General features: G+C 43.2%; 1 protein-coding gene across 10 annotated transcripts in view; it reads right to left on the bottom strand.

Annotated features, from left to right (window-relative positions):
• The window catches only part of INPP4A (inositol polyphosphate-4-phosphatase type I A), a 147758-nt gene that overhangs the window by 39540 nt on the left and 84063 nt on the right, over window positions 1-24155 (bottom strand). For all 10 annotated transcript variants that reach the window (XM_076001011.1, XM_012786983.2, XM_012786977.3 and 7 more), the window contains 9 exons: window positions 13122-13240; window positions 10763-10879; window positions 10402-10481; window positions 8345-8456; window positions 7353-7443; window positions 6741-6888; window positions 3631-3761; window positions 1707-1811; window positions 1198-1306 (listed from right to left, as the gene is read on the bottom strand). In XM_076001011.1, the coding sequence (XP_075857126.1) occupies window positions 1198-1306; window positions 1707-1811; window positions 3631-3761; window positions 6741-6888; window positions 7353-7443; window positions 8345-8456; window positions 10402-10481; window positions 10763-10879; window positions 13122-13240 (1012 nt within the window). The remainder of the gene's footprint in view (window positions 1-1197; window positions 1307-1706; window positions 1812-3630; window positions 3762-6740; window positions 6889-7352; window positions 7444-8344; window positions 8457-10401; window positions 10482-10762; window positions 10880-13121; window positions 13241-24155) is intronic.

The following is a 24155-nucleotide window of genomic DNA, read 5'->3' as shown; positions in this document are numbered from 1 at the left end:
CTTAAGCCATTCCATTCTCAGTTGATAAGTCCCACCCTCTCCACCCACATTCTGCAGAGGCCATCAGTCAACACCTCTGCTTGTCCCTTCCCACCTTAAAAATCTTTCTGCAACTTCACCTTCTTCTCTCATCCCTTCTGGGTGAACTCCCTGGTCCTGCCTCTTTCCATCCTCTTAGAATCCTGCTTCACCAATGTCCTCTTCTTATTCAACCCACTCACCCACTTTTATCTTTCCTATCAGCCTAGACACATGCTCAAGTCATAATTACTCTCCCCAAACCTGAGACCTCTACTTTGTGGTCTGTCCCAGAACCTTACAGGATCATCTATACTCATCATCTCCACTTCATTTAAGTCTTGATAGGTGACATTCTGTGCCTCCTGCACATCTAAAACAGCTTAGGGTTATGGCTCTCTCCCTGCTGCCCCTAGGGCTGGGCTAGTGCCCCACTCCATGCTTCCCAGCACCGTCTGTGCACATGTTTCAGGCCCTGCTCACCCAAATGGTGCTTGCTGACTTGTCTGCTCCCAGGACACACCTAGATCTGGCAGCCCTGCATCCCTGGCCACCAGTGCAGGACCCAGCACAGAGAGGGCTGGCAGCAAGGCCAGCTCTCCACCTTAGCTCTCTCCTCTGGCACTGTGCATCTGGCCACACCTCACCGCATGTGCTGCTTCTGCCATGTCTTTCTGCCTTGTTCTTGTCTGAAACACCCATCCCCACTCTGCCGGTCTGGCAGTTTCCTTCTGAGGATGGTAGCTCCGTGTACCCAACTGGATCTTTTAAAAACCAAGAATGTTTATCGCTGCTATCCTTTAGGAAAGAAAACAAAGTGCTTCAGGCTTTATGCTTGTGGAGTGCAAATGACTGACCAGGGGACTCTAAAGGACAATGAGCCAGCAGAGAGTCCACACAGGGTGGCTGCCTGGAGCACCACCTCAAGGTGAACCACAATTTGCTGTTCAGTTTGCAGAAATGGGACCATGAATCCAGTGCCCTCATCACCCACAAAGCTCAGTCACACACACGCACACACACACACACAGCAACACAGGTCCACAGGCAGCTCCTCCAGCCACGCAAAAGCAGATCAGATGGCTAGATGTTTTTGCAGTCATATTCTGATTTTTTTTTTTTAAACTAGGAAGCAACAGATAGCTGTACAAGGACCACAAACTCCCTCTGGCTACTTACTGTTTCTTGGTCTCTTCAAATTTGTGCAGCTTTTTGCGGAGACCTCCTGACTTAAAACCTTGGCAGTGTGCTGCTGGCGCCCCGATGGTGACGACGTCGTAGTTCTGATCTGAATGACAGAAAGCTCTCCTCCGTTACTCTGGGCTCAGGCCTGTGGACAAGCCAGCTATAGGGATATGCACACAAGTCTTGGATCTTGTCCCTCCAGCCCATCTCCAAGAAGATTTTGGTTCCCTTAATCCCACAGCTTGGGCTGTCCAAGGGCCTGTTGGAGCCCAGCACCATCATCTCAGCAAAGAGGGGTCTGTCTCCAGGTGGAGCCACACGGGGCTGCAGGAAAATACCTGACAATAACAGAGACCTTTCAAAGGTCCTGGTGATGAGTCTCTTCTCCAAGCCACCCAGAACATACAGGGAAGCTGGGGTGGGTGTAGGGCACTCAGGGACCAAATACCCAGGGAGAAAAGAATTGAAATGTGATTCAACAAGAGGGGCAGAAAAATAGGTACCTGATCCTCCATCATCTTGAACTCTCATCCTTTGTATGTGTAGGTTTGTAGGAACAAATTCTAACTTTTTATCTGCTTTCAAACTGCTTGCTTTAAACGAGGGACCTAAGAAGTAGAACATGAGAAAACAAAGATCATCAACATGTGTCCTGCATTCCTGAGTAGGAAGCAGAAAAATGGTATTCAGAGGATGCTGCTACATGTGAGTAGCTATGTGTTGGCAGTAGCCTAGAAAATTCTGAGTTGCCCAAGAGCACATTTCATTTGCAGATGGAGGGTGGGGGAGACATTGATAGGAGGGCAGCCTGCTGGCTGGTTCCGGGTGCTTAGGTGGCGAATAGAGCCAGGGAGAGCCAGCTTCAGAAGGCTGTGGTAATGATGCCGGGCCTTCCATGACTCAGCTCTCAGTTGAGATCTGACACAAAGATGTGATTTTGTGCAGCACGATGTCAGCACTACTGACTATAAAAAGCAAAGGGGTCCATGCCAGAGAATGCCTGTTCCAAACCTAGGGGTGGCCATCATCCAAGATCAAAGAAACTGCTTTGGCTAGACCAACATCTCTCAGTTCCGAAAAGCGATGAGAAGCTTTGCTGATGAACCCAGGTCCATCAAGATGAAGAAGTGCAAAACAGCCCTCTGGAACACAAACTTAAACATGTTCCCTTGTTTGGTTAAGGAGGTCGGACAATGTTTTGTAACAAGTACCCACAATCTTATTTCTATAATCAAAATCCATAGCTAATTAAGTGGAGAAACGCATGCCTGCAAAACAAAGATATTACAAATTGAAGTGACAATCAGAAGAGTAGAAGAAATAAATATTCCGTCTTGTGAAAAAAAAATAAATTTATATTGCTAGCATATGAACCACAGACAAGCAGTGTGTGTTGTGCATCTTGCTCTCTAGAGGCTGATACTTAAGGTGTGGTCCACAGAGCAGCATGGGCACCCAAGAGGCTGTTCAAAATGCAGAATCCCAGACCTATGTTTCAACAAAATCCTTTAGGGATTTAGATGCGCACTGACATTTGAGATGCTCTGCTCTAGGACTCAAGGTTGTGTGGGCTTTGACGTTCCTGGGTAACAGACATTCTGGCACAGAGAGGTCCCTTGGCTCCTTCAGGCAAAAGCTGCCACTTCTCTTAATGATGTGCTCTTCACACTCAAACCAACCCTAGGCAACACCACTTTGTCAGTCCTGCATTTGGCTTCTCATCCAAGCTCATATGTTCTATGTCAAAACCATATTAAGGGGCTACGATTTTCCTTAAACCCTGAAATTCCATTATATAGAAAGAAGAATCTGAAGACGGGATAATTTGAAATGCTAAAGTAATATATAAAGTAATGAAAAACCAAAAAAATTAATTCCATTTGTATTAAAAGAGGAACCAGTCAAGAACAGTCTTCCAAATCTAAGACTGTTTTGTAAATCAAATGGCACCTTTCAAGGAGACGATGCGAGGTGTTTGCACTTCACTTGCTGTTTTGAGCCTTAAAATGGAGAGTTCCACCCTAACAATTTACATATTCAATAAAAGTACCACTAACTATTTAAACCAGAAAATCTAGAAAGCGTCCTATATCCTTTTGGTCACTTCACTGATATTAGCCCAAGATGAAGAAATAACACAAACCAGAAATAGCCTGGTGATTTTGTCTCCCCTAAATTTCATTCTACAGTGCCTGTTTTGGCAGATGACACCACAGGAGGACTTTTCACTGCAATTCACAGATTTGTCTTTTTAATTAAGGTCTGAAAAACCCATATTTGAAAGAATTCACACCTACATGAGAAGCTATTTTTAAAAATCCATTAAGGTGCCTGTCAGTGGGAGTATGTAAGCCACTGTGGGTTCCAGACCTCTGGCCGGGGAAACGGAGTGTGGGGTGTCCTGTGACTGGACGGGACCGCACCCACCTTTGTACTGATGGAGGTCAGTCAGGTTCTCCTGGTACGTGAGGATGATGGTCTGGTACTGGGTGACGATTTGGCGCCGGAGGCTCTCCCAACAAGGGGACAGCTCCCCCAGCTCCTCCAGCTCACACACTCTGTAAGCAAGGCACATACACATCAGGCTGTGGGGCTAGCTCACTTTGCTGGGGAGCCCCAAGAGCCCTACCTGAGAAAACAAAATGTACATGGACATATCGTTGATGCCCAGGGCAGGCCGGGACAATGGTTACACTGCCAGTTCTAAAGGGCAACTGGGTGGGGGTGAGGACAGACAGCTTACATGACAGGCAGACCACTGACCACATGGGGGAGTGTGTGGAGAAGCTTTTTACAGAAATTCAGTTGAGTGTTAAGGGAAATGGAGTAGAGATGGGAGGAAAGAAGCTGTCAGTGAGTGGCTCCACCATGGTGCCCTGGTGACCCTGCAGGTAACTGCTCAGGCATAGGCTGGAACCGCAGCCTGCCCAGGTTCTGATGAGGTGTAGACTTCTGCCTGCCCCCATGAGAACAGAGCTGCAGAACATAAAACCTCTTGGCTACAGCCTAGAGCTGGCTCCTCAGCTCATGCTGTAGTCATTGGCCACTTTTGTCTCAGCATTGTCCTTTTTGGGTATAGGACAAGGACTATGAGAGCTGGTGCCTTTGGCTATTCTTCCTTCCAATGCCTATGTAAGTAAGGAGCTGCCTGAATCTAAAAGAAGCCTACTGTGTCATTTCTGGTCAAATCAGACAGGCCTGGCCTTGGCCATGTCCTATATGTGTGTGCTTGACAGAGGCAGGGCAGGGGGTAGGAGGAAGAAGAGAAGAACAAAGAGGAATTGCTATCTTCAGAAAAATAAAAGCTGTACAAGAACTGAAATATAAACTCCTTAAGCTTAGCAATGAATAATAGCTCCATAATCATAATAGAAAAAACACAAAACAGATTAAAAAAGAAAAAAGGATAACTATACCAGGAAAATGAGGACTGGAAAAGTACAAAAGGCCTAAAATCCCCATCACAGGAAATCAGTAGCTAATACTTGAAACTGATTAATAAAGAAAATATGTATATATTTAGAAATATAGCAGTAAACACTAAATCCACTAAAAAGTGATTGTTTCTGGGAAGTAGTTCAGGAAGCAGAGGGCCCTAAGAGTTATATTTTTAAAAACCTTTCAACACTATTTGGCTTTATATACTATGCATATGCTTTCCTTTGAGAAAAAAAAACAAAACAAATTTCATAAAACTTCTTGGGAATCTACTAAACTGCCTAAAGTTTAAAAAAAAATAAAGTTGTGCTATTTTATTATTATTAAAATAGCAAAATTAATGTAAAAGAACACCCAGCGCAGGCAGGGCTATGGAGAAGCCGAGGCCCTGTCTACTGCTAGCCTCCAACCCGCTGGCCTCAGACTGCCCCTGAGCGCAGGAGCTCGGGCTGCCTCATGGCTGCTGGCTCCTCTCTCTGGAATGTCTTTGCCCTGTGTTTCATGAAGCTCTTCTTATGCCTCTGTGTCAGCATAATGTCACCATCTCACAGAGGCCTGCCTGCTCGATCACCTTGTTTCTTCTTGCAGCTCCCTTTTAATTTCCAGCAAAGGCTGACACATCTGGAGCTCCCGTATGGCTCCCAGCTCTGCGTCTGACCACCTCCCACAGTCTGTCGAGCTCACCAAGAAGCCTCCCACACTGAACACAGTGCCTGACACGTGGTTGCAGCTATAAACAAAAAAACCCTGAACTAAAGCACTTGTTAAACGGATGTATTCTTTAAAGTTGTAATATACCACATCATGGAAAATTGTGCCATCATTAAAAATTAAAACATGAAAGGTGAAGATATATGTAAAAGGCGACTGTCACTATGTAAATATATATAAATAAGGCAAAGCTAGAATGAAAAAATTTAAATAGCTCTGTATGCATATGTAGAGATAAAGCAATTAGCAAGATATTAAGAATTGGTAAATTTAGGTGAAAGGAATTTGGGCACTCATTGTATTATTCTTACCATTTATAATTTTTAATTTTTTTCAAGATAAAAAATTAAAACAAGATAACTGTATTAAAACAGTAGGATTCTGGCTGCCTTGTTTTCCTTCAAGCCTCTGTTGTGCTTATAATTAACATCTTTTTAGAATAAGAAGTAGAAATGACAGTCTGAGACTGCTATGGTTTCAATGTGTCCCCTAAGGTTCACGTGTTGGAAACTTCATCCCCAATGTAACAAGTGTTGTGAGATGGAACTTTTAACACGTGATTAGGTCATGAGGGTTTTGCCCTCATGGAATAATGCCGTTATCTCAGCAGTGGGTTGGTTATTGCAGGAGTAGGTTTATTATAAAAGTGAGTTCAGCCCCCTCTCACAAGTTCTCTCGACATGCTATGCCTTCTGCCATGGGATGACACAGCACAAAGGCCTTTGCCAGATGCCAGCACCATGCTCTTGGACTTACCAGCCTCCAGAACCATGAGCCAAATTAATTTCTGTTCATTATAAATTACCCAGTTTCTGGTATTCTATTATAGCAGCATAAAATGGACTAAGACAGAGACAGACAGGAGACATAATCTGCAAGGCCTGAACCACCTGTCAGGCATCTCCCTGCCTTAGCACTAATAAAATATGCCCTGAGATGAGAGATGCAAAGGGGTTGAGACCCTTGCTTCATGGGACCAGAGTGCCGTATGGGTCATACTCAGTCTTCTGGAGCCCTCATCTTTGTGGTCCTAACCTAGGAATCCACTGATCCAAGCAGCTATGCCCAAAGAATAACTGCCATTTCTAACTTTCTGAAGGATGAACAAGAGGGGAAAGAAAAGGGGAAGGGAAGGGAAGAGGTGCTGAGTGCTGGGCAAACATCTGGGGCTTCAAACATTCTGTCTTATGAACTCCTTGCATAGGAATCTGTTATACAGATGAGCAAGCTGAGGCTCTGGCTAGCCAAGGCCACAAAGCTGACAAGGGGCAGAGGCTGGGTTTGTAGTTCAGCCCATCTAATGCTGGTGCTCTGCCCACCACATCTCAGACAGGAAGGGGCACATGGCATGGGTGTGATGGGTTGTCAGCTCCTCCATGTGGCCTCACCTGGCTGCATCTTCTTCCAGCAGGAGCTTTACGAACTGCCGGGGCACATGCAGGGACAGCACGCTCTCAGCCATCTGCTCCAGGATCCGCAGGTGGTTGCCATCGGTGGTTGGAAATCGGTACATGCGGCAGATGGCGCCACCAAACACTGACAGGGGCAAGCAGGGGAGACAGAGGCTGTGTGAAAGTTGGCTGCAGACCTGCCTCGCGGGTCCTCCTCCCCTGGCCCTCAATGATGCTGACACCTTCAAGTCCTCTCACCTTTCATCTCAAGGGAATTAAAACACTTAAACCAAAACCCACCAAGTGACTGAGCCAGAACGTTCCTCCATTGCAACAATCTTCTCATCCCACAACATGTAACTAACTCTAAAGTGCAAGCAGCTGTGGACAGGGAGGTTATCGGTCACTAAACCCAATGCAAAACAAGAAAGAGTGAAACGAAGGAGGCACCTGGCTTCCTCGGAGTATTACTAACCCTTCCTATGCTGCAAAAAGAACAGCTCGATGACAAGCAGACAGGTGAGAATAAGGGTGCATGGCTGTGACAATCATGGGCCTGAGTGGACACTCACAAGAGTGGCAAGAGTACCAATGGAGGAAGCTGTTTACCTGACTTCAGTAAAGTGTCTTTTCGCAAGGAAGCATATTTGGATCGGATTCCCAATGCCTCGGTCAAGCTCTCATCCACGGGTAGAACCATCTAATAATGCGTACAGACAAGTACAAGAACACTGTGAGATTCGACTGGCTGCAGAGCACTCAGCAGAAATGGTGGCCTAAGTGCATCATAAAAGAACTCTTAAAATGAATATCCACTATTAACTCTACAACAAACATGCTGCCCAAGCCACAAATTAATCCACCTCCCAGTGTACTGAACATATTCCATGCATACATAATTATCTAGACACGCATATCTCCTTGGTCATTTCACCTTGTGTTTTGGTGTCCTAATGTATAAAATGAAAGCAAGGTAATAGATGATGCCAAGGAATATTTTCAGAGCTAACATTATGGGCTTATTTTGGGTAAAATGAGATATCTCTGTATTTTACAACAATGACTACTTCTCCGTGTTGGGGCTCTTAAATTAGAATTCTCCTTTGAGAGCATGAGAGTGTCTGTGTGAGAATGTGCATGGGAGGAGATGTGGGAGGGTGTGTGTTGGATAAGGGGAGATAATGGGGGAGAGGGAAAGGGTGCTGAGAAGGTGAGGTGTGTGCAGGGCACATGGATCTGGGAAAGGAGGACATTAACAAAATAACAGATGACCCAGGTCTCAAAGACCTCTTTGCTCATGCACCACATCTCTGTCTCCCCTCCCAGCTGCAATTCCTCTGGCAGGGCTCTTGCCTACTCGCTCCCACCCTTAGAGATGGCCAGTATGGTATCCAGAGTAGACGCAGGCCCCAGGGCAGCAGAGCCTGGCAGGCCAGGAGCAAGATGTGCCTGTGGAGAACTGAACATCCTGCTGGGTGGGTTGGTGGGGAGGGGGTTGGATTAAGGAGCAGGCCCTGCCCTTCACTGAGCACAGAGGCTAAGTCCACACAGACAGGTCCTCTTGCTCTTTCTAAGGGAGAGGAGGAAGGTGGCATACTGACCCTCCCATTGACAGTGTCCAGAGACCGGGTCACGGGGGCCCGCTGGTCTGACTTCTCGTCCATCTGCCAGCCGATAACAGTGATGTTACCCACACGGTCGCTCTCTGCAGACCTGCAACAAGCAACGTGCTTTGATGAGCAGTGTGGCAACTGTGCTTCTTTTCTGCTTAAATGCACAGCCCAGCCTCCCTGGATCATCGGGGATCCTGGGAGCAGCAGGGCCTGGCCAACAGGTCAGTCAGCATTTACTACATGCACAGTCTCCCTCCAGGGGACGCAGACAAGGAAACCCTGGGGCACAGAGAAGGGCTGCAACTGGGAAGGGACAAAGCACCATAGAGAAGTGTGGACGTGCCAGGTGAAGTTGGGGAGGGCTTCCGTGAAGAGGAGCCAATGCCGCTCCTGAGCTGCCACCAGCCCCTTAGCTCACCCCAGCCCAGAGGGTGATGGGGACACATCTCAGAGTCAGAACTGGAGAGCACCTTTTTCTGGCACTGGACCCCCTTCTGTTCCTTCCCACTCTACTCTCATACCTTGCTTAGCCCTAAGACCAAGGCCAATGCCTGCATGCCAAGTAAACTGAGCCCAGCCAGGGCATCCTGAAGCTCTGAATCCTGATATGATACAGCTGATACCACTCTAGACCTAGTCAGCTTTAACCCCGAGACCCCTGAGGGTAACTGACATGGGCCCACATGATTCATCCAGGGGAGTCTCAGACTTTTTATTTATGTTGTTTGACTTAGCCATGTTCTAAATTTTTATATGGTCACATGTACTGACCATTTCCATTGTGACTCTCTCATTGTTCTCATGCCTAGAAAGGTCCTTCCCCATACTATCTGTTCAATAGTCATCTTTAACTCTTTTTTTTTTTTTTTACAAATAATGAGGTCCCTTTCTCACATTTAACTCTAACCTAACTAGAATTTAATTCTGGCATATGATGTACTTAAATATTTTTCTCCAACATCCCCTTTCCTCACACAATCCCTCTTATTTTACCCTAAGAGTCTTCCTTTTTCCTGAATCAAGTTCTCCATACATGATAAGGACTGCCACAGGGCTCTTGTCCTGTCCATTGATTGGACAGCCAATGCATACAACACTGTCATTACTTACAGCAGTTTCAGGATGTTTTGCTATTGAAGGGACTTAATCTTGTCAAATTTTCTTTGTTGGTGTTTTTTTTGTTGAAGACAGGGTCTTACTCTGTCACCCAGGCTGGAGCATACCTGTGCAGTCATTGCCCACTGCAGCCTCAAACTCCTGAGCTCAGGTAATTCTCTTGCCTCACCCTCCCAAGTAACTGGGACTACATGCCTGGCTAATTTAAAATTTTTGGTAGAGACAAGGCCTCGATATGTTGCCCAGGCTGGTCTCAAACTTCTGGGCTCAAGTGATCCTCCCTCCTTGGCCTCCCAAAGTGCTGGGATTACAGGCATGAACCACCATGCCAGGCTGCCTTTGCTATTTTGGACTCATCTCCATTTTTTACATTATTTTGAAAAAAAGAACATCATGTCAGGAGCTTTGCTGGAAATTTCCCCTTCCAAAATGAATTTGGAAGTGTTGACATCTTGGCATCTTTCATCTTCCCAGCCAGGGACAGAGTGTGTGTGTGTGTGGGTTCCCTTTCTTTCATTCATTCTGTCAACAAATATTTATTGAGCACTAGGCACTGTTCTTGGTCCTTGGGATACAGGAACGAAGAACAGCAGACAAAAATCCCTGCTGTCTGGGAGACTACCTTCTATTGGGAGGGAACAGGTAACAGGCAAACACATTTAGTACTATTAGATATCTAGGCTTTCCTTTAGGTCTGACCATAGCTGTGCTCCTACCTCCTACAAATGCCACAAATTTCCATTTCCTGATAGGTCCTCTGATAGGCTGAGTTTAATTCCTTTGCTTCAACAGACAGCTACATCCCCAGATAAACTGGCCTCTGGTGGGAGGTAGGGTGTGCTCTCAGCATAGGAAACAGGGCCTCTCCCCATCTGTCCCCGGACCCCATAATTCTAGATCATTTCAAAACAATAAAATTAAATACCAACCTTAGTGTTAAATGTAACCTATGATGCCTGTCCTGGAGCAGATCTTTGACAATGAATGTTCCAGAGCCCAGTAAATACATCTGAGGAAGAGAAGGGAAGAGAGACTGCATCAGTGTGCTGGCTTTACCTCAGATTCAATTACCATGGCCCCAGGGAGTCCGGCTGGCTAGCTCCCACAACACATCTTACCCTCATGTCAGCAGCCAATAGAGATGCTCAGAAATTCCCAAAGACAAATATGTTTAGACATGAGTTAATTTGTGAGCCAGTAGCGTAGTCAATCTGTGTTCGCTTCTCACTCAAACGATTACATAATTTTAAAAAAGGAAAAAAAAATCCCACAAACCACACGTTACTTAACTGTTCCCTGAGATCTATCTTTGACATCATATACAGATAGTTTGATTTGTGTCATCTGATTGATAAGAGAGTCTTGAAAGAAGGCAATACTGCTTAGAAATATAGGATTGTTGGTTCCCTAGAACAGAAAAGGAAATCATTAGCATATGGAATGGGATTTTTTAAAGTACTTGCTTTTGAAATACGCCAACATTTTTAGAATAAGAAACTAACATTCTTACAGACTTGAATGCTAATGGTAGCTTAAATGAATGCATACATCCAAAAAACTGCTTTCTAAAAGAGGAAAAAGTAGTCTGACATAGACCATTACTGATCCAGATACAACAGGCCCATTGCACAAGCTGTGCCTGAGGGCTTGTTTCTAAGGGTTTCACACTCAGTAGGAGAAATTTTCTAAAATTGAAATGAGGTGAATGTCCATATGCATTCTTAGTTTACAACTTAAGGTGTGTTACATATTTGGACCTACTACTTGGGTTGTCCCTTTTGATAAACAGGCAGATAAAAGAGGAAATCAATGGCTTAAGTGGCTTATTATATATTTCTAGAAGCCTGTGTTTGGAATAATTACAGCCTGACTTTTTTAAAGCTATGCTTTTTGTAGGGCCAGCTGCTAGTTTCTAGGTGGCTATTTCCTGGCAGCTTAGCCCTGCCCCCAAAGTCCCATAATACCATATTCTCTTTCTCAGGCAATGGTTAACTATCTCAGCCAAACTGTTCATGGTTTCTGTTGTAGCTGCTGTGATGTCCATGCCTCTGGCCACTTACTCTCTCTGCAGCTCTGGGTGGAATCTGTCAGAGCTGCTGGAGAGCCCCTCCTGGGTGGCCTGCAGAAGTTTCAACCCATTTCAAACTCACCCTTGAACTGCCCTTGGTTAAGGCCAACTCTGACTCTCTTTCCTAGCTGACCCCCTGGGCATCTGCTTTGGTGCCTTCTTTTCTGTCATTCTCTGTACCCAGTGTCTGTGAATCCCTCCTGCAAGTTCTATTTCCAGAGCCTCTCTCATGTGCATTTTTCTTGCCTCCCTCCCATTGCCAAAGACAGGTCTTGCATCATTTCCCCAAACAACTGTCTGAGTTAGGACATCAGGTCAGGTGACACCCCCTGCACACAAGCCTACAAGAGCATGCTACCTGCTGCTGTGTTACAAACTCCCTGGCCTGGCCTTCAAGGTATCCCATCCTTGCACTTCTACTTGGGCCTTTCACACATACTGAACAGGATACTGTTAGGCCCCAAATCTGCAAGCTGCTTTCTTATCATCATACCTTTGCAAAACTACCCAGAACTTTGGCATGCCCTTCAACATGTAGTCCCCAGACTGGCCACACAGGCACTACCTGGGAGCTTGTGGGAAATGCAGTCTTGGGCCTCACCCCAGACCTACTGAAGCAGCACTTCATGAAGCCCCACCCTAGGAAGGCTGCTCTGACCCTCAGAGCTGGATGGGACCCTCGCCTCCTCTGTGCTCTGACACTTCCCACACTCTGCTGTGTACAGGACCAGCCACATTCTTTTCTGCCCTCTCACCCACAGGCTGAGAGACTCCTCAGGGCAGAAACCGGGCCCCAGTGTTCTCTGCACCATCCGCAGTGCCCATCACTGTGCCAGATGTGTAGGCAGTGCTCAACAAATGCTAGGAAACAGAACTGTTGTCTTGAACTTGGACAAGTTTCCAAGAGACTGAAAGAGTGGGCTAGTTTCTAAACTGTACAACTGAGGAAGAAGGGAAAATGCAGTTTAAGTTTGTTTGATAATTCTTCATATTACAAATAAAACCCTGCAGAATCTCATGCTAGTAACTCCTACACTTAGTGTCACAACTTATGTAATATGCTCAATTATCTAAGAGGATTTTTATAAAATTCCCTTGGTGAATGTGTATCATTTAATATAAGGAGTTGAACACATACCATAAAACTGAAAGAGCTGTAAAAACAAAAACCAACAAAAACGGGGTATGTCTGGGCAAGAGGGTTGGTTAATACTTAACATTCTTCCAAGCATTGATTAATAAGCACAACTCACCAAAAGTAGCAGCCAATTGGAGACGACAAAGAAGACTTAGGTCTTATTTCTCAAAAGGCAATCAACCTTATAGGATCATTGTTCAAAAATAACCAGCCAATAGGTATTAAGAGTTAAAAAGGATATGGCAAATACAAATGCCACCCACATGAGTGTGATGGAAAATATCAATGTATTGAAAACCGCATGAGGAAATAGCAACAACTCACATAAATATAACTGCAGCTACAGGTGCTCAGGTAACTGAACAGACCTCTCACCAGGGCTAGAAATACCACTTGAGCCTATCTCAAGGATCCCTCTGAGGAGAGAGACCAGCCACACCCACCTCAATGATCTCCGTCTGCGCATGCTTCGTCCAGAATGCCTGAGGAGGGGTGGTTACACTCACTGCCACAAAACTATTTGGTTTTCGATCTAGCGATGGAGTGTGCAGCTCACTGCAAGCTATAGATAGAACCAAGAAGGGAAAGAAATGAATCTTTAAAACCAGTTCCTGTTAGTTCTCTGTTCCAAATACACCCAAAGAAAGTACAAAGAGTAAATGACATTCTAAGGGATGAGATCATCACATTGTCAGTTGTCACAGGGAGGTGGTTTTTAAAATTGAAACAAATCTCTTCTCACTCCTCCTCCCATCTACCACCCTCCCTGACAGCAATGCCATAACTGCAATGGAAGGCTGCACTGAAGGGGACTTTCTGTGTCCATGGAGTGGAACACAAAGCCAATAATATCATTTGGGGTCTGACCCCTCAAGTTTGACCTCAATAACAAACTAAACTCTAACCAACTGAGCTAAGGAGCCACAGGATCTATGAAATTTAAGACAAGCTGCATATGCCTGCATCCTATGACTGCTTTGGCTAACTCTAAACTTATGGTGCCCCATGTATCTTGGTGTGCAGATAGATGCATGCTAGAAGAAAATTTAAATTTTATAGCAAATAAACAAAGTCTTTTAAAAATTTACTTGTTACTTTTAGAGGCTGAGTCTCACTCTGTCACTCAGGCTGGAGAAGTGTACCAATGCAATCATATAGCTCACTGTAGCCTCCAACTTCTGGGCTACAAGCGATTCTCCTGACTCAGCCTCCTAGGTAGCTGGGACTACAGGCGTGCACCACCATGCCCCGCTAATTTTTTTTTTTTGTAGAGACATGATCTCGCTATGTTGCCCAGGCTGGTCTTGAATTCCTGGGCTCAAATGATCCTCCTGCCTCATCCTCCCAAAGTGTTGGGAATTACAGGAATGAGCCACTGCAATCGGCCTAATGCTTTTATAAAAAAGTCATTAGTCATTTATTCTCCTAACTCATATTAAACACAAGATTATTAAAATTATTACTTTTCAGAATTAAAGTACCTTGTAGGACCATTTCAGTTAGAAAAATGTATTAGACTAAGTATTTTGAAATAGATTACAAGACTCAGATAATTCTATCACAGAAGTGACTCACAGGAAAAAATGGTCATATTTCATTGACTGTAACATGCATGAAAGGAAAAAAAAGCCCATTGCTATTAAACTAGGATATGCCACCAATTGTAAGACGTTTCCTCATTAAAGAGAGATTAAAATGTGATAACAAAGGACAACTTGGAATTGATGAAATATATGGTAAATCTAAGTTCAACACTAATAAAAATATTTAGCTTTTTCAGTGGGATTAATTTAAAAACAGAATGTTCAGTTTCTCCCTTTTAAATTAAGAATAAAGAACATTAGAATTTATTAACTCTATTTAGGTCTACCATGATGAAAAAAGTTATAGAGATAGATGGTGGTGTTGGTAGTACAACAATGTGGATAAACAGTCATGTGCCACATAATGATGTTTTGGTCAATAATGGACTACATATTTGATGACAGTCACATAAGATTATAACAGAGCTGAAAAATTCCTATTGCCTAGTGACATCATAGCAATCCATTACCTTTTCCGTGTTAAGATACACAGATACCTAACCATTATGTTACAGCTGCTACAGTACTCAGTATAGTAACATGCTGTACAGGTTAGAAGTTTAGGACTAATGGGCTATACCATACAGCCTAGGTGTATAGCAGGCTGTACCATCTAGGTTCGTGTAAGTACACTCTGTGATTTTTGCACAAGGAAATCACCTAACGATACATTTCTCAGATGTATCTCTGTGGTTAAGCAACATGTGACTGTACATAATGCCGCAGAATAAATTTTATACCATGTATATTTTATCTTGATTTAAAAATAAACATAGAAAAAACAAAAAGTTATTAACTACAATTAAAAAATACATTTTGTATCCATAACAGGTGAGACAAACGCAGAGGAAAAGCAAGAAGCTAAAGAGAGATGGGATGGAAGACACTAATAGAGATGAAAGAAATGAGAAAAAAATGACAGGTTAAAAGACAATTAGGAAGATGGCGGACGAGAAACACCGCCAGACAGAGTGTCTCTGCAGAAAAGACAGATTCTAGCAGAAATTAGAAAAAAGAAGCAAGAAGACGAGCATACAGCGGACGAGGGCCGGAAGGAGGGGTACCTGAGACCCCGGGAGACTCCACGGGAAGAGGCTGCGGAGGAGAACTGGAGACTGAGACCACCGGAGCAGCCCGGAGACCAGTGGCAAGGGTAGCTGGATTTGCTGTTTCCCCTCCCCTGCATTTGGGACTGCTGGTGGGCTCCCCAGCGGGTGGAGAGACCGGCGGACACCAGCCCAGAGACGGCAGCCACCAGCCAGCGGTGAGCCTGTAGCAGACGTGGTACCAGGTTCCCAACTTCCTCCGGGCACCTCCGTGTGCACAGACCCGAGCTGCGCGGCAAGCGCCATATTGCCTCCTCCTCCCCTCCCCCGACCCTACCCGTGGCTGCCCAGAGAGACAATACAGCCACCAGCCAGAGGCACCTCCAGGGAACGGGACCTTCCCTTTTGGGACCCTACAGCTGACTCAGGGGAACTCAGACTGTGAGCTCCCTACCCGCCAGCTCTCCCAGGTGCTGCTGGCACGATGTTCCCAGGAGAACGGTGCTGACTCAGAGGCTGAGAGACATAGACCCAGCTTGGGCTCCCTGTGGGTGAATTGGAATCGGAACTCCTCTCCCTGGTGGGGATACAGTTTGAACTCTGGGACCCAGAGGTCGGACCTGCAGACCAGATCCCCTGCACCGAGGGCTAGCATTGCCCGGGGCACAGAAGGGTTATACGTGAACAGCCTACTGAGGTTTGTGTGCCCCCAGGGGCGGATCAGCATCCTAGAGGGCAAGCCTCCTCCCAGGAGGAGGCCGTGCGCCCAGCCCAGGTGGCGTTACTGTGCAGGGAACCTCCCCGCCGGCATCACGGTCCGGAGAGGCCTGGTGGCTTGTGGTCTGGCCTGCTGGCAGAGGCCCAGGAGTAGCTGCAGAGTTGGGGAGGGTGGAAAGAAGCGAGGCCCGCTCCAGACTGCGGGTCTCAGAGAGCCCCATCCCCACACCCAGACTTTCTGGCTGAGCAGGACCATTCCAGCCCTGCCCTGACAGCTTTTCCTGGAAGCAGAGAACAGAACTTTGACCCCTGCTAACTACCTGAGGGCAGGCTTACCCAACCCAGCTCCGCCCAGAACAAGAGCTGATAACAGGACACAAAATCAACAGCATAGCCTGTTCCTCCAAGCAAATGCCACCTACTGACAGGGACAGCATCTTGCACAGCCTCTCCACGGCACCCACTGACTCAATATACAGGGAGTGGTCCAATCTCACCCACAGACACCACCTAACGCCTCAGAAACTAAACAAGGTGGGTGAATACCCAAACAATAACCTAAAGGAAAGAAACAACAACTGATCGACATGGGAAGAAATCAGCGAAGGAACTCAGGAAATATGAAGAACCAAACAGAAAACACATCCCCAAAGAGGAGCACCAGCCCCCTAGAAACGGACACCAACCAAAATCCGGCAACCAATATGACAGAAGAGGAATTTCATATGTGGATCATAAGAACACTCACCCAGCTGCAACAACAACTCAATAACCAACACAAAGAAACCACAAAAAGCCTCCAGGATATGGAAAAAGAAATAGACACAATGAAGAAAAGTTTAACCGAACTCCTGGAAATGAAGAATCAATTCAAGGAACTACAAAATACAGTGGAAAGTCTCAAGAACAGGGTAGATGAAACAGAAGAAAGAATCTCAGAGCTTGAAGATAACACCCTCAAATTAAATAAATCAGTCACAGAAATAGAGCAGAGAAATAAGAGAAAAGAGCAAAGCCTACAAGAGCTGTGGGATTATGTGAAGAAACCTAATGGGAGGCTCATAGGGTTACCAGAAGGGGAAGAAGACAACACTCAAGGGTTGGACAAGCTGTTTGAAGATATAATAGAGGAAAATTTCCCAGGCCTTGCTCAAAATCTTGATATACAAGTTTAAGAAGCTCAGAGGACCCCTGGGAGATTAAATGCAAACAGGAATACGTCACGACATGCAGTCATCAGACTGACCAAAGTATCAACTAAAGAGGCCCTTCTAAGAGCTGTAAGACAAAAGAAGCAAGTAACATACAAGGGAAAGCCAATTCGAATAACATCAGACTTCTCTAATGAGACTTCACAAGCAAGGAGAGACTGGGGCCCCACTCTCACTCTTTTGAAACAAAACAATGCCCAGCCTAGAATACTATTCCCTGCAAAACTAAGCTTCGTATATGAGGGAGAAATAAAAACATTCTCAAACAAGCAAAGCCTCAGAGAATTCACCAAGACAAGACCAGCCCTACAAGAATTACTTAAAACAGCGTTACGCACGGAACATCATAATAACAACCCACGAATATAAAAACAACCAAAACTCAAAGATATTAAAGGCCAGATATTACAATGGCTCAAGACAGAAATCATACCAACAACATCCAACCCAACAGAATGATCAGTAATCTACCTTACCTATCAGTTCTCTCAACAAATGTGAATGGCTTAAACTCTCCACTCAAGAGACATAGGCTGGCTGAATGGATAAGAAAATACAGGCCAAGTATATGCTGTCTTCAGGAAACACATCTGACCTACAAGCATGCATATAGACTAAAAATAAAAGGGTGGAGATCAATATTCCAAGCAAATAGAAGCCAAAAGAAGGCTGGTGTGGCAGTTCTAATTTCAGACGATTTAGTTTTTAAACCAACAAAAGTAGTGAAAGACAAAGAGGGTCATTATATAATGGTGAAGGGCACAGTTCAACAAGAAGAGATAACAATTTTAAATATATATGCACCCAACTTAGGGGCACCCAGATTCATAAAGCAAACCTTACTGGAGCTAAGCAAATGGATTAATAGCAACTCCATAATCACCGGAGATTTCAACACCCCACTGACGGCATGAGACAGATCCTCCAAACAGAAAATTAATAAAGAAATAATGGACTTAAACAAAACTCTAGAACAATTGGGTCTGACTGACATTTACAGAACATTCTACCCAAAATCCACTGAATACATGTTCTTCTCATCAGCTCACGGGACATTCTCTAAGATTGACCATATCCTAGGACACAAAGAAAATCTCAAGAAATTAAAAAAAATAGAAATCATACCATGTACCTTCTCAGATCACAGTGGAATAAAACTAGAAATCAACCCTAACAGAAACTCACATTTCTACACAAAAACGTGGAAATTAAACAACCTCCTACTAAATGATTACTTCATAAATGAAGAAATCAAGACGGAAATAAAAAAATTCTATGAAGAAAACGACAATGGAGAGACAAGTTATCAACTCCTCTGGGACACAGCTAAAGCAGTTCTGAGAGGAAAGTTTATCTCCATAAATGCCTATAACAAAAAGACAAGAAGATCACGAATAGACAATCTAATGAAACGACTCAAAGAGCTGGAAAAAGAAGAACAGATCAACCCCAAACCCAGCAGAAGAAGTGAAATCAACAAGATCAAATCAGAACTAAACGAAATTAAAAACAGGGAAGCTATTCAGGAGATTAATAAAGCAAATAGTTGGTTCTTTGAAAAAATAAACAAAATTGACACACCATTGGCTAAGCTAACGAAAAGCAGAAAAGAGAAATCTCTAATAAGCTCCATCAGGAATAAAAAAGGAGATATCACAACTGATCCCAAAGAGATACAAGATACAATTTATGAATACTACAAAAATCTTTATGCACACAAACTGGAAAATGTGGAGGAAATGGACAAATTTCTAGAAACACACAGCTTCCCTAGGCTCAACCAAGAAGAAACAGACTCCCTGAACAGACCAATCTCAACAGCTGAAATAGAAACAGCAATTACAAATCTCCCTAAAAAGAAAAGTCCCGGTCCAGATGGCTTCACACCTGAATTTTACCACACTTACAAAGAAGAACTAGTACCTATCTTGCAGAAACTATTCCAGAACATCGAGAAGAACGGAAACCTCCCCGACACCTTTTATGAAGCGAATATTACTCTGATACCAAAACCAGGAAAGGATGCAACAAAAAAAGAAAACTACAGACCAATATCCCTAATGAATATAGATGCAAAAATTTTCAACAAAATCTTAGCTAACCGAATCCAGACACTTATCAAAAAAATAATCCACCACGACCAAGTGGGCTTCATCCCAGGGATGCAGGGATGGTTCAACATACGTAAATCTATAAATGCAATTCACCACATAAACAGAAGCAAAAACAAAGACCACATGATTCTTTCAATAGATGCAGAAAAAGCTTTTGACAAAATTCAACACCCTTTCATGATACGAACACTTAAGAAAATAGGCATAGAAGGGACATACCTAAAAATGATACAAGCCATATATGACAGACCCATAGCCAACATCATACTGAATGGGGAAAAATTGAAATCGTTCCCACTTAAAACTGGAACCAGACAAGGGTGCCCACTATCTCCACTTCTGTTCAACATAGTGCTGGAAGTCTTGGCTACAGCAATCAGACAGGAAAATGGAATCAAAGGTATCCAAATAGGGGCAGAAGAGATCAAACTTTCACTGTTTGCTGATGATATGATATTGTATCTAGAAAACCCCAAGGATTCAACCAAGAAACTCCTGGAACTGATCAATGAATTTAGTAAAGTCTCAGGATACAAAATCAATACACAGAAATCAGAGGCATTCATATACGCCAACAACAATCTAATTGAGAACCAAATCAAAGACTCAATTCCCTTCACAACAGCAACAAAGAAATTAAAGTACCTAGGAATATACTTAACCAAGGACGTAAAAGACCTCTACAGGGAGAACTATGAAACACTGAGGAAGGAAACAGCAGAGGATGTAAACAGATGGAAATCCATACCATGCTTGTGGATTGGCAGACTCAATATCATCAAAATGTCTATACTACCCAAACTGATCTACAGATTCAATGCAATACCTATTAGAATCCCATCAGCATTCTTCACAGATATAGAAAAAATAATTTTACGCTTCGTATGGAACCAAAGACGACCCCGAATATCAAGAGCAATTCTAGGCAACAAAAACAAAATGGGAGGCATTAATATGCCAGATATCAAACTATACTACAAAGCTGTAGTAATTAAATCAATATGGTATGGGCACAAAAATAGGAATAGGGACCAGTGGAACAGATGTGAGAATCCCGATATAAAACCATCCTCATATAGCCATCTAATCTTTGACAAAGCAGACAAAAACATACGCTGGGGAAAAGAATCCCTTTTCAATAAATGGTGCTGGGAAAACTGGATAGCCACCTGTAGAAGGCTAAAACAGGACCCACACCTTTCACCTCTCACAAAAACCAACTCATGCTGGATAACAGACTTAACCCTAAGGTATGAAACTATTAGAACTCTAGAGGAAAAAGTTGGAAACACTCTCCTAGACATCGGCCTGGGCAAAGAGTTTATGAAGAAGTCCCCAAAGGCAATCACAGCAGCAACAAAAATAAATAAATGGGACATGATCAAACTACAAAGCTTCTGCACAGCCAAAGAAATAGTCATGAAATTAAACAGACAACCTACAGAATGGGAGAAAATTTTTGCATCCTATACATCCGATAAGGGACTGATAACTAGAATATACTTAGAACTCACAAAAATCAGGAAGAAAAAATCAAATAACCCCATTAAAAAGTGGGCAAAGGACTTGAACAGAAACTTTTCTAAAGAAGACAGAAGAATGGCCAACAAACATATGAAAAAATGCTCAACATCTCTAATCATCAGGGAAATGCAAATCAAAACTACAATGAGATATCACTTAACCTCAGTGAGAATGGCCTTTATCAAAAAATCTCCAAACAATAAATGCTGGCGTGGTTGCGGAGAGAGAGGAACACTCCTACACTGATGGTGGGACTGCAAACTAGTTCAACCTCTGTGGAAAGCAATATGGAGATACCTTAAAGTGATACAAGTGAATCTACCATTTGATCCAGCAATCCCATTGCTGGGCATCTACCCAAAAGATCCAATGACACTCTACAAAAAAGACACCTGCACTCGAATGTTTATAGCAGCACAATTCATAATTGCAAGGCTGTGGAAACAGCCCAAGTGTCCATCAATCCAAGAATGGATTAATAAAATGTGGTATATGTATACCATGGAGTACTATTCAGCTCTAAGAAACAATGGTGATATAGCACCTCTTGTATTTTCCTGGTTAGAGCTGGAACCCATACTACTAAGTGAAGTATCCCAAGAATGGAAAAACAAGCACCAGATATATTCTCCAGCAAACTGGTATTAACTGAGTAGCACCTAAGTGGACACATAGGTACTACAGTAATAGGGTATTGGGCAGGTGGGGGGGGGGCGAGTATATACATACATAATGAGTGAGATGTGCACCATCTGGGGGATGGTCATGATGGAGACTCAGACTTGTGGGGGGAGGGGAGGAAATGGGCATTTATTGAAACCTTAAAATCTGTACCCCCATAATATGCTGAAATAAAAAAAAGACAATTAGGAAAATACAAAGAAAGGGAATGAGAAGACACAAATTTGGTAGGGTAGGAGAGAGCAATGCCTTGATGTGTTTTGAAAAGAGTTTAGTCAAGGTTTCTTCATCACCTTCATTTGAAGTTGTTGGCCATCCCTGTCCTTCAAAAGTAGCTGTGATGATCTAACCATTGCACACATGTGTCAAACTCTTCTTTTTGGCTCTAATTACACTTTGACATTAATATCGTCACATCTGCCATCTCTGTGTTACCATGCACATTTCTGTACATATTTTATGTAGACACTATTCATGTAGCTATACCCAGGTGTTTACCTCAAATCCCTTCTCATGTTTTTTGATTTTCAAACCTTTCTACATCAGTGAAGATACATCTGGAATCGTCTGCCTTCTACTGAGGAACATCTCTAGCATTGTTTATGCTACATGTCTGGTGTTGACATATTCTTTCAGCTTTTATGGTTTGAAAATGTCATTATTCCACCTTAATTCTTGAAGGGTATTTTCTTTAGGTAGTTATTTTCTCTAAGCCCCTTACATACGGAGTCTCTGGGTTTCTGTTTTTTCTATTACGAAGTCAGCAGTCTAATTATTGTTACTTTGAGTGTTGTGTGTGTTTTCTGGTAGCTTTTATGGTTTTCCCACTCAATCTGGCTTACAGTGGTTTTATTATGATGTATTTAGGTATATTTTCTTTTTATTTATTTGGTGACTTGCTGTATTTTATTAATATTAGTTTGAGAGAAGCATTCAATTATAAATATTGCTTCTATCCCTTCTCTGTGTTCCTTCTTGGACACAAATGAATATATATTAGACTCTCTCATTGTGCTCTTTATGCTTTTTCCACTCTCTTCTAATGTTTTTTTCCCATTATTTTATCTCTCTGGCTCCATTTTGGAAATTTTCTTCTTGACCTATATCTAAAATCACTAATTTTCTCTTCAACTGGGTCTAATCTGCATCTTAGACACATCCGTTGATTTTTAAAACGCAGTTACTTTATTTTTTTAATCCTAGAATATACATTTGGGTCTTTCAATGGTTTCTAGATCTCTGATGAAATGTTCAATAATGTTTTTATCTTCTTCTATTACAGTGTTATGGACTGAATGTTTGTGTCCCTCCCCAAATTTATATGTTGAAGTCCTAACTCCCAATGTGATGGTATTAGGAGATGGAGTCTTTGGGAAGTGATATGGTCATGAGGGTACAGTCCTCATGAATGGTATTAGTGACTTTCAAAGAAGAGACATGAGAGCTTGCACGCTCAGCTCTGCTCTTTGCCATGCGAGGATACAACTCGACAACTATCTGCAAACCAGGAAGCTGGCCCTCACAAGACAACAGATCTGCTGGCATCTTAATGTGGATTTGCCAACCTCCAAAACTGTGAGAAATAAATTTCTGTTGTTTAAGCTACTCAGTCTATGATACTCTGTTATAGTAGCCCAAACTGACTAATACACATTAATACAGTTATTTTAGTGTATCTATTAACGTAATATCCAGAGCCCTTGTGGGTCTGTTTCTATTGTTTATTTCTGTTCACAGTTCTTGTCTCATATTTCTGAGAATTCATAATGTTATACTGAATATTACATTTTAAACATTGTTCTCATACTTTCCTTTAGCTCTGTAGACATGGTTTCCTTTAGTTCATTGAACATAGTTAAAATAGCTAATTTAAAATCTTTGTCTACTAAGTCAAACATCTGTACTACCGTGGGGACAGTTCTTAGTGACTGTTTGGTTCCTCCTACCCCAGCTGACCCACGTATGGGCCATACTTTCTTGGCTTTTTTGTAATGCCTTATAATCTTTTGTTGAAACTAGACATTTTAAATAATATAAAGTAGAAGCTCTGGAAATCAGATTCTCCCCCTTCTAGGAGATTTGCTGTTGCTGCTTTTCTGTGTTGCTGTTTGTTCAGACTTTTCTGATTTAATTCTATAAAGTAATATTCTTTGTCATATGTGGCCACTGCAGTGACTGCTTCATTAGCTTCGTTAGCTTCCTGGTCAGATAATGATTAGACAAAGATTTCCTTAAACAGCAGGAATCACAGACCTTTCTTGTAGCTTTTGCTGAGAGTCCTTGTGTGCCTATTGAGGTACATGGTCAATGTTCAGGCAAGCAGTTTCATCTCTGTCTTAGCCTTTACTTGCTGCTTACACAGAACCTCAGGGTCAATGTGAGGTGACTGCTTAGGGCTTTCTCAAATCCTTCCTGAGCATGCACACAGCCCTGGACATATGCACAGTCTGCACATGCACTGGCTTTTAGATTCCCAGGAGTATGTCAGAGCTTTTCAAAGATCCCTGTGAGATCTCACTCCCCAGCTTTCCCTTTTAAGGTTATTTTATTTTTTTTTGTCAGCTTTTGTTTTCCCCAACTGTCATTACTGCTTCAGGCAGT

Source organism: Microcebus murinus, chromosome 3 (genome assembly GCF_040939455.1).
Source record: "Microcebus murinus isolate Inina chromosome 3, M.murinus_Inina_mat1.0, whole genome shotgun sequence".
Classification (NCBI taxonomy): Eukaryota; Metazoa; Chordata; class Mammalia; order Primates; family Cheirogaleidae; genus Microcebus; species Microcebus murinus.
Note: the sequence above shows the minus strand (reverse complement) of the source record. Positions and strands in the feature narration are given on the sequence as shown.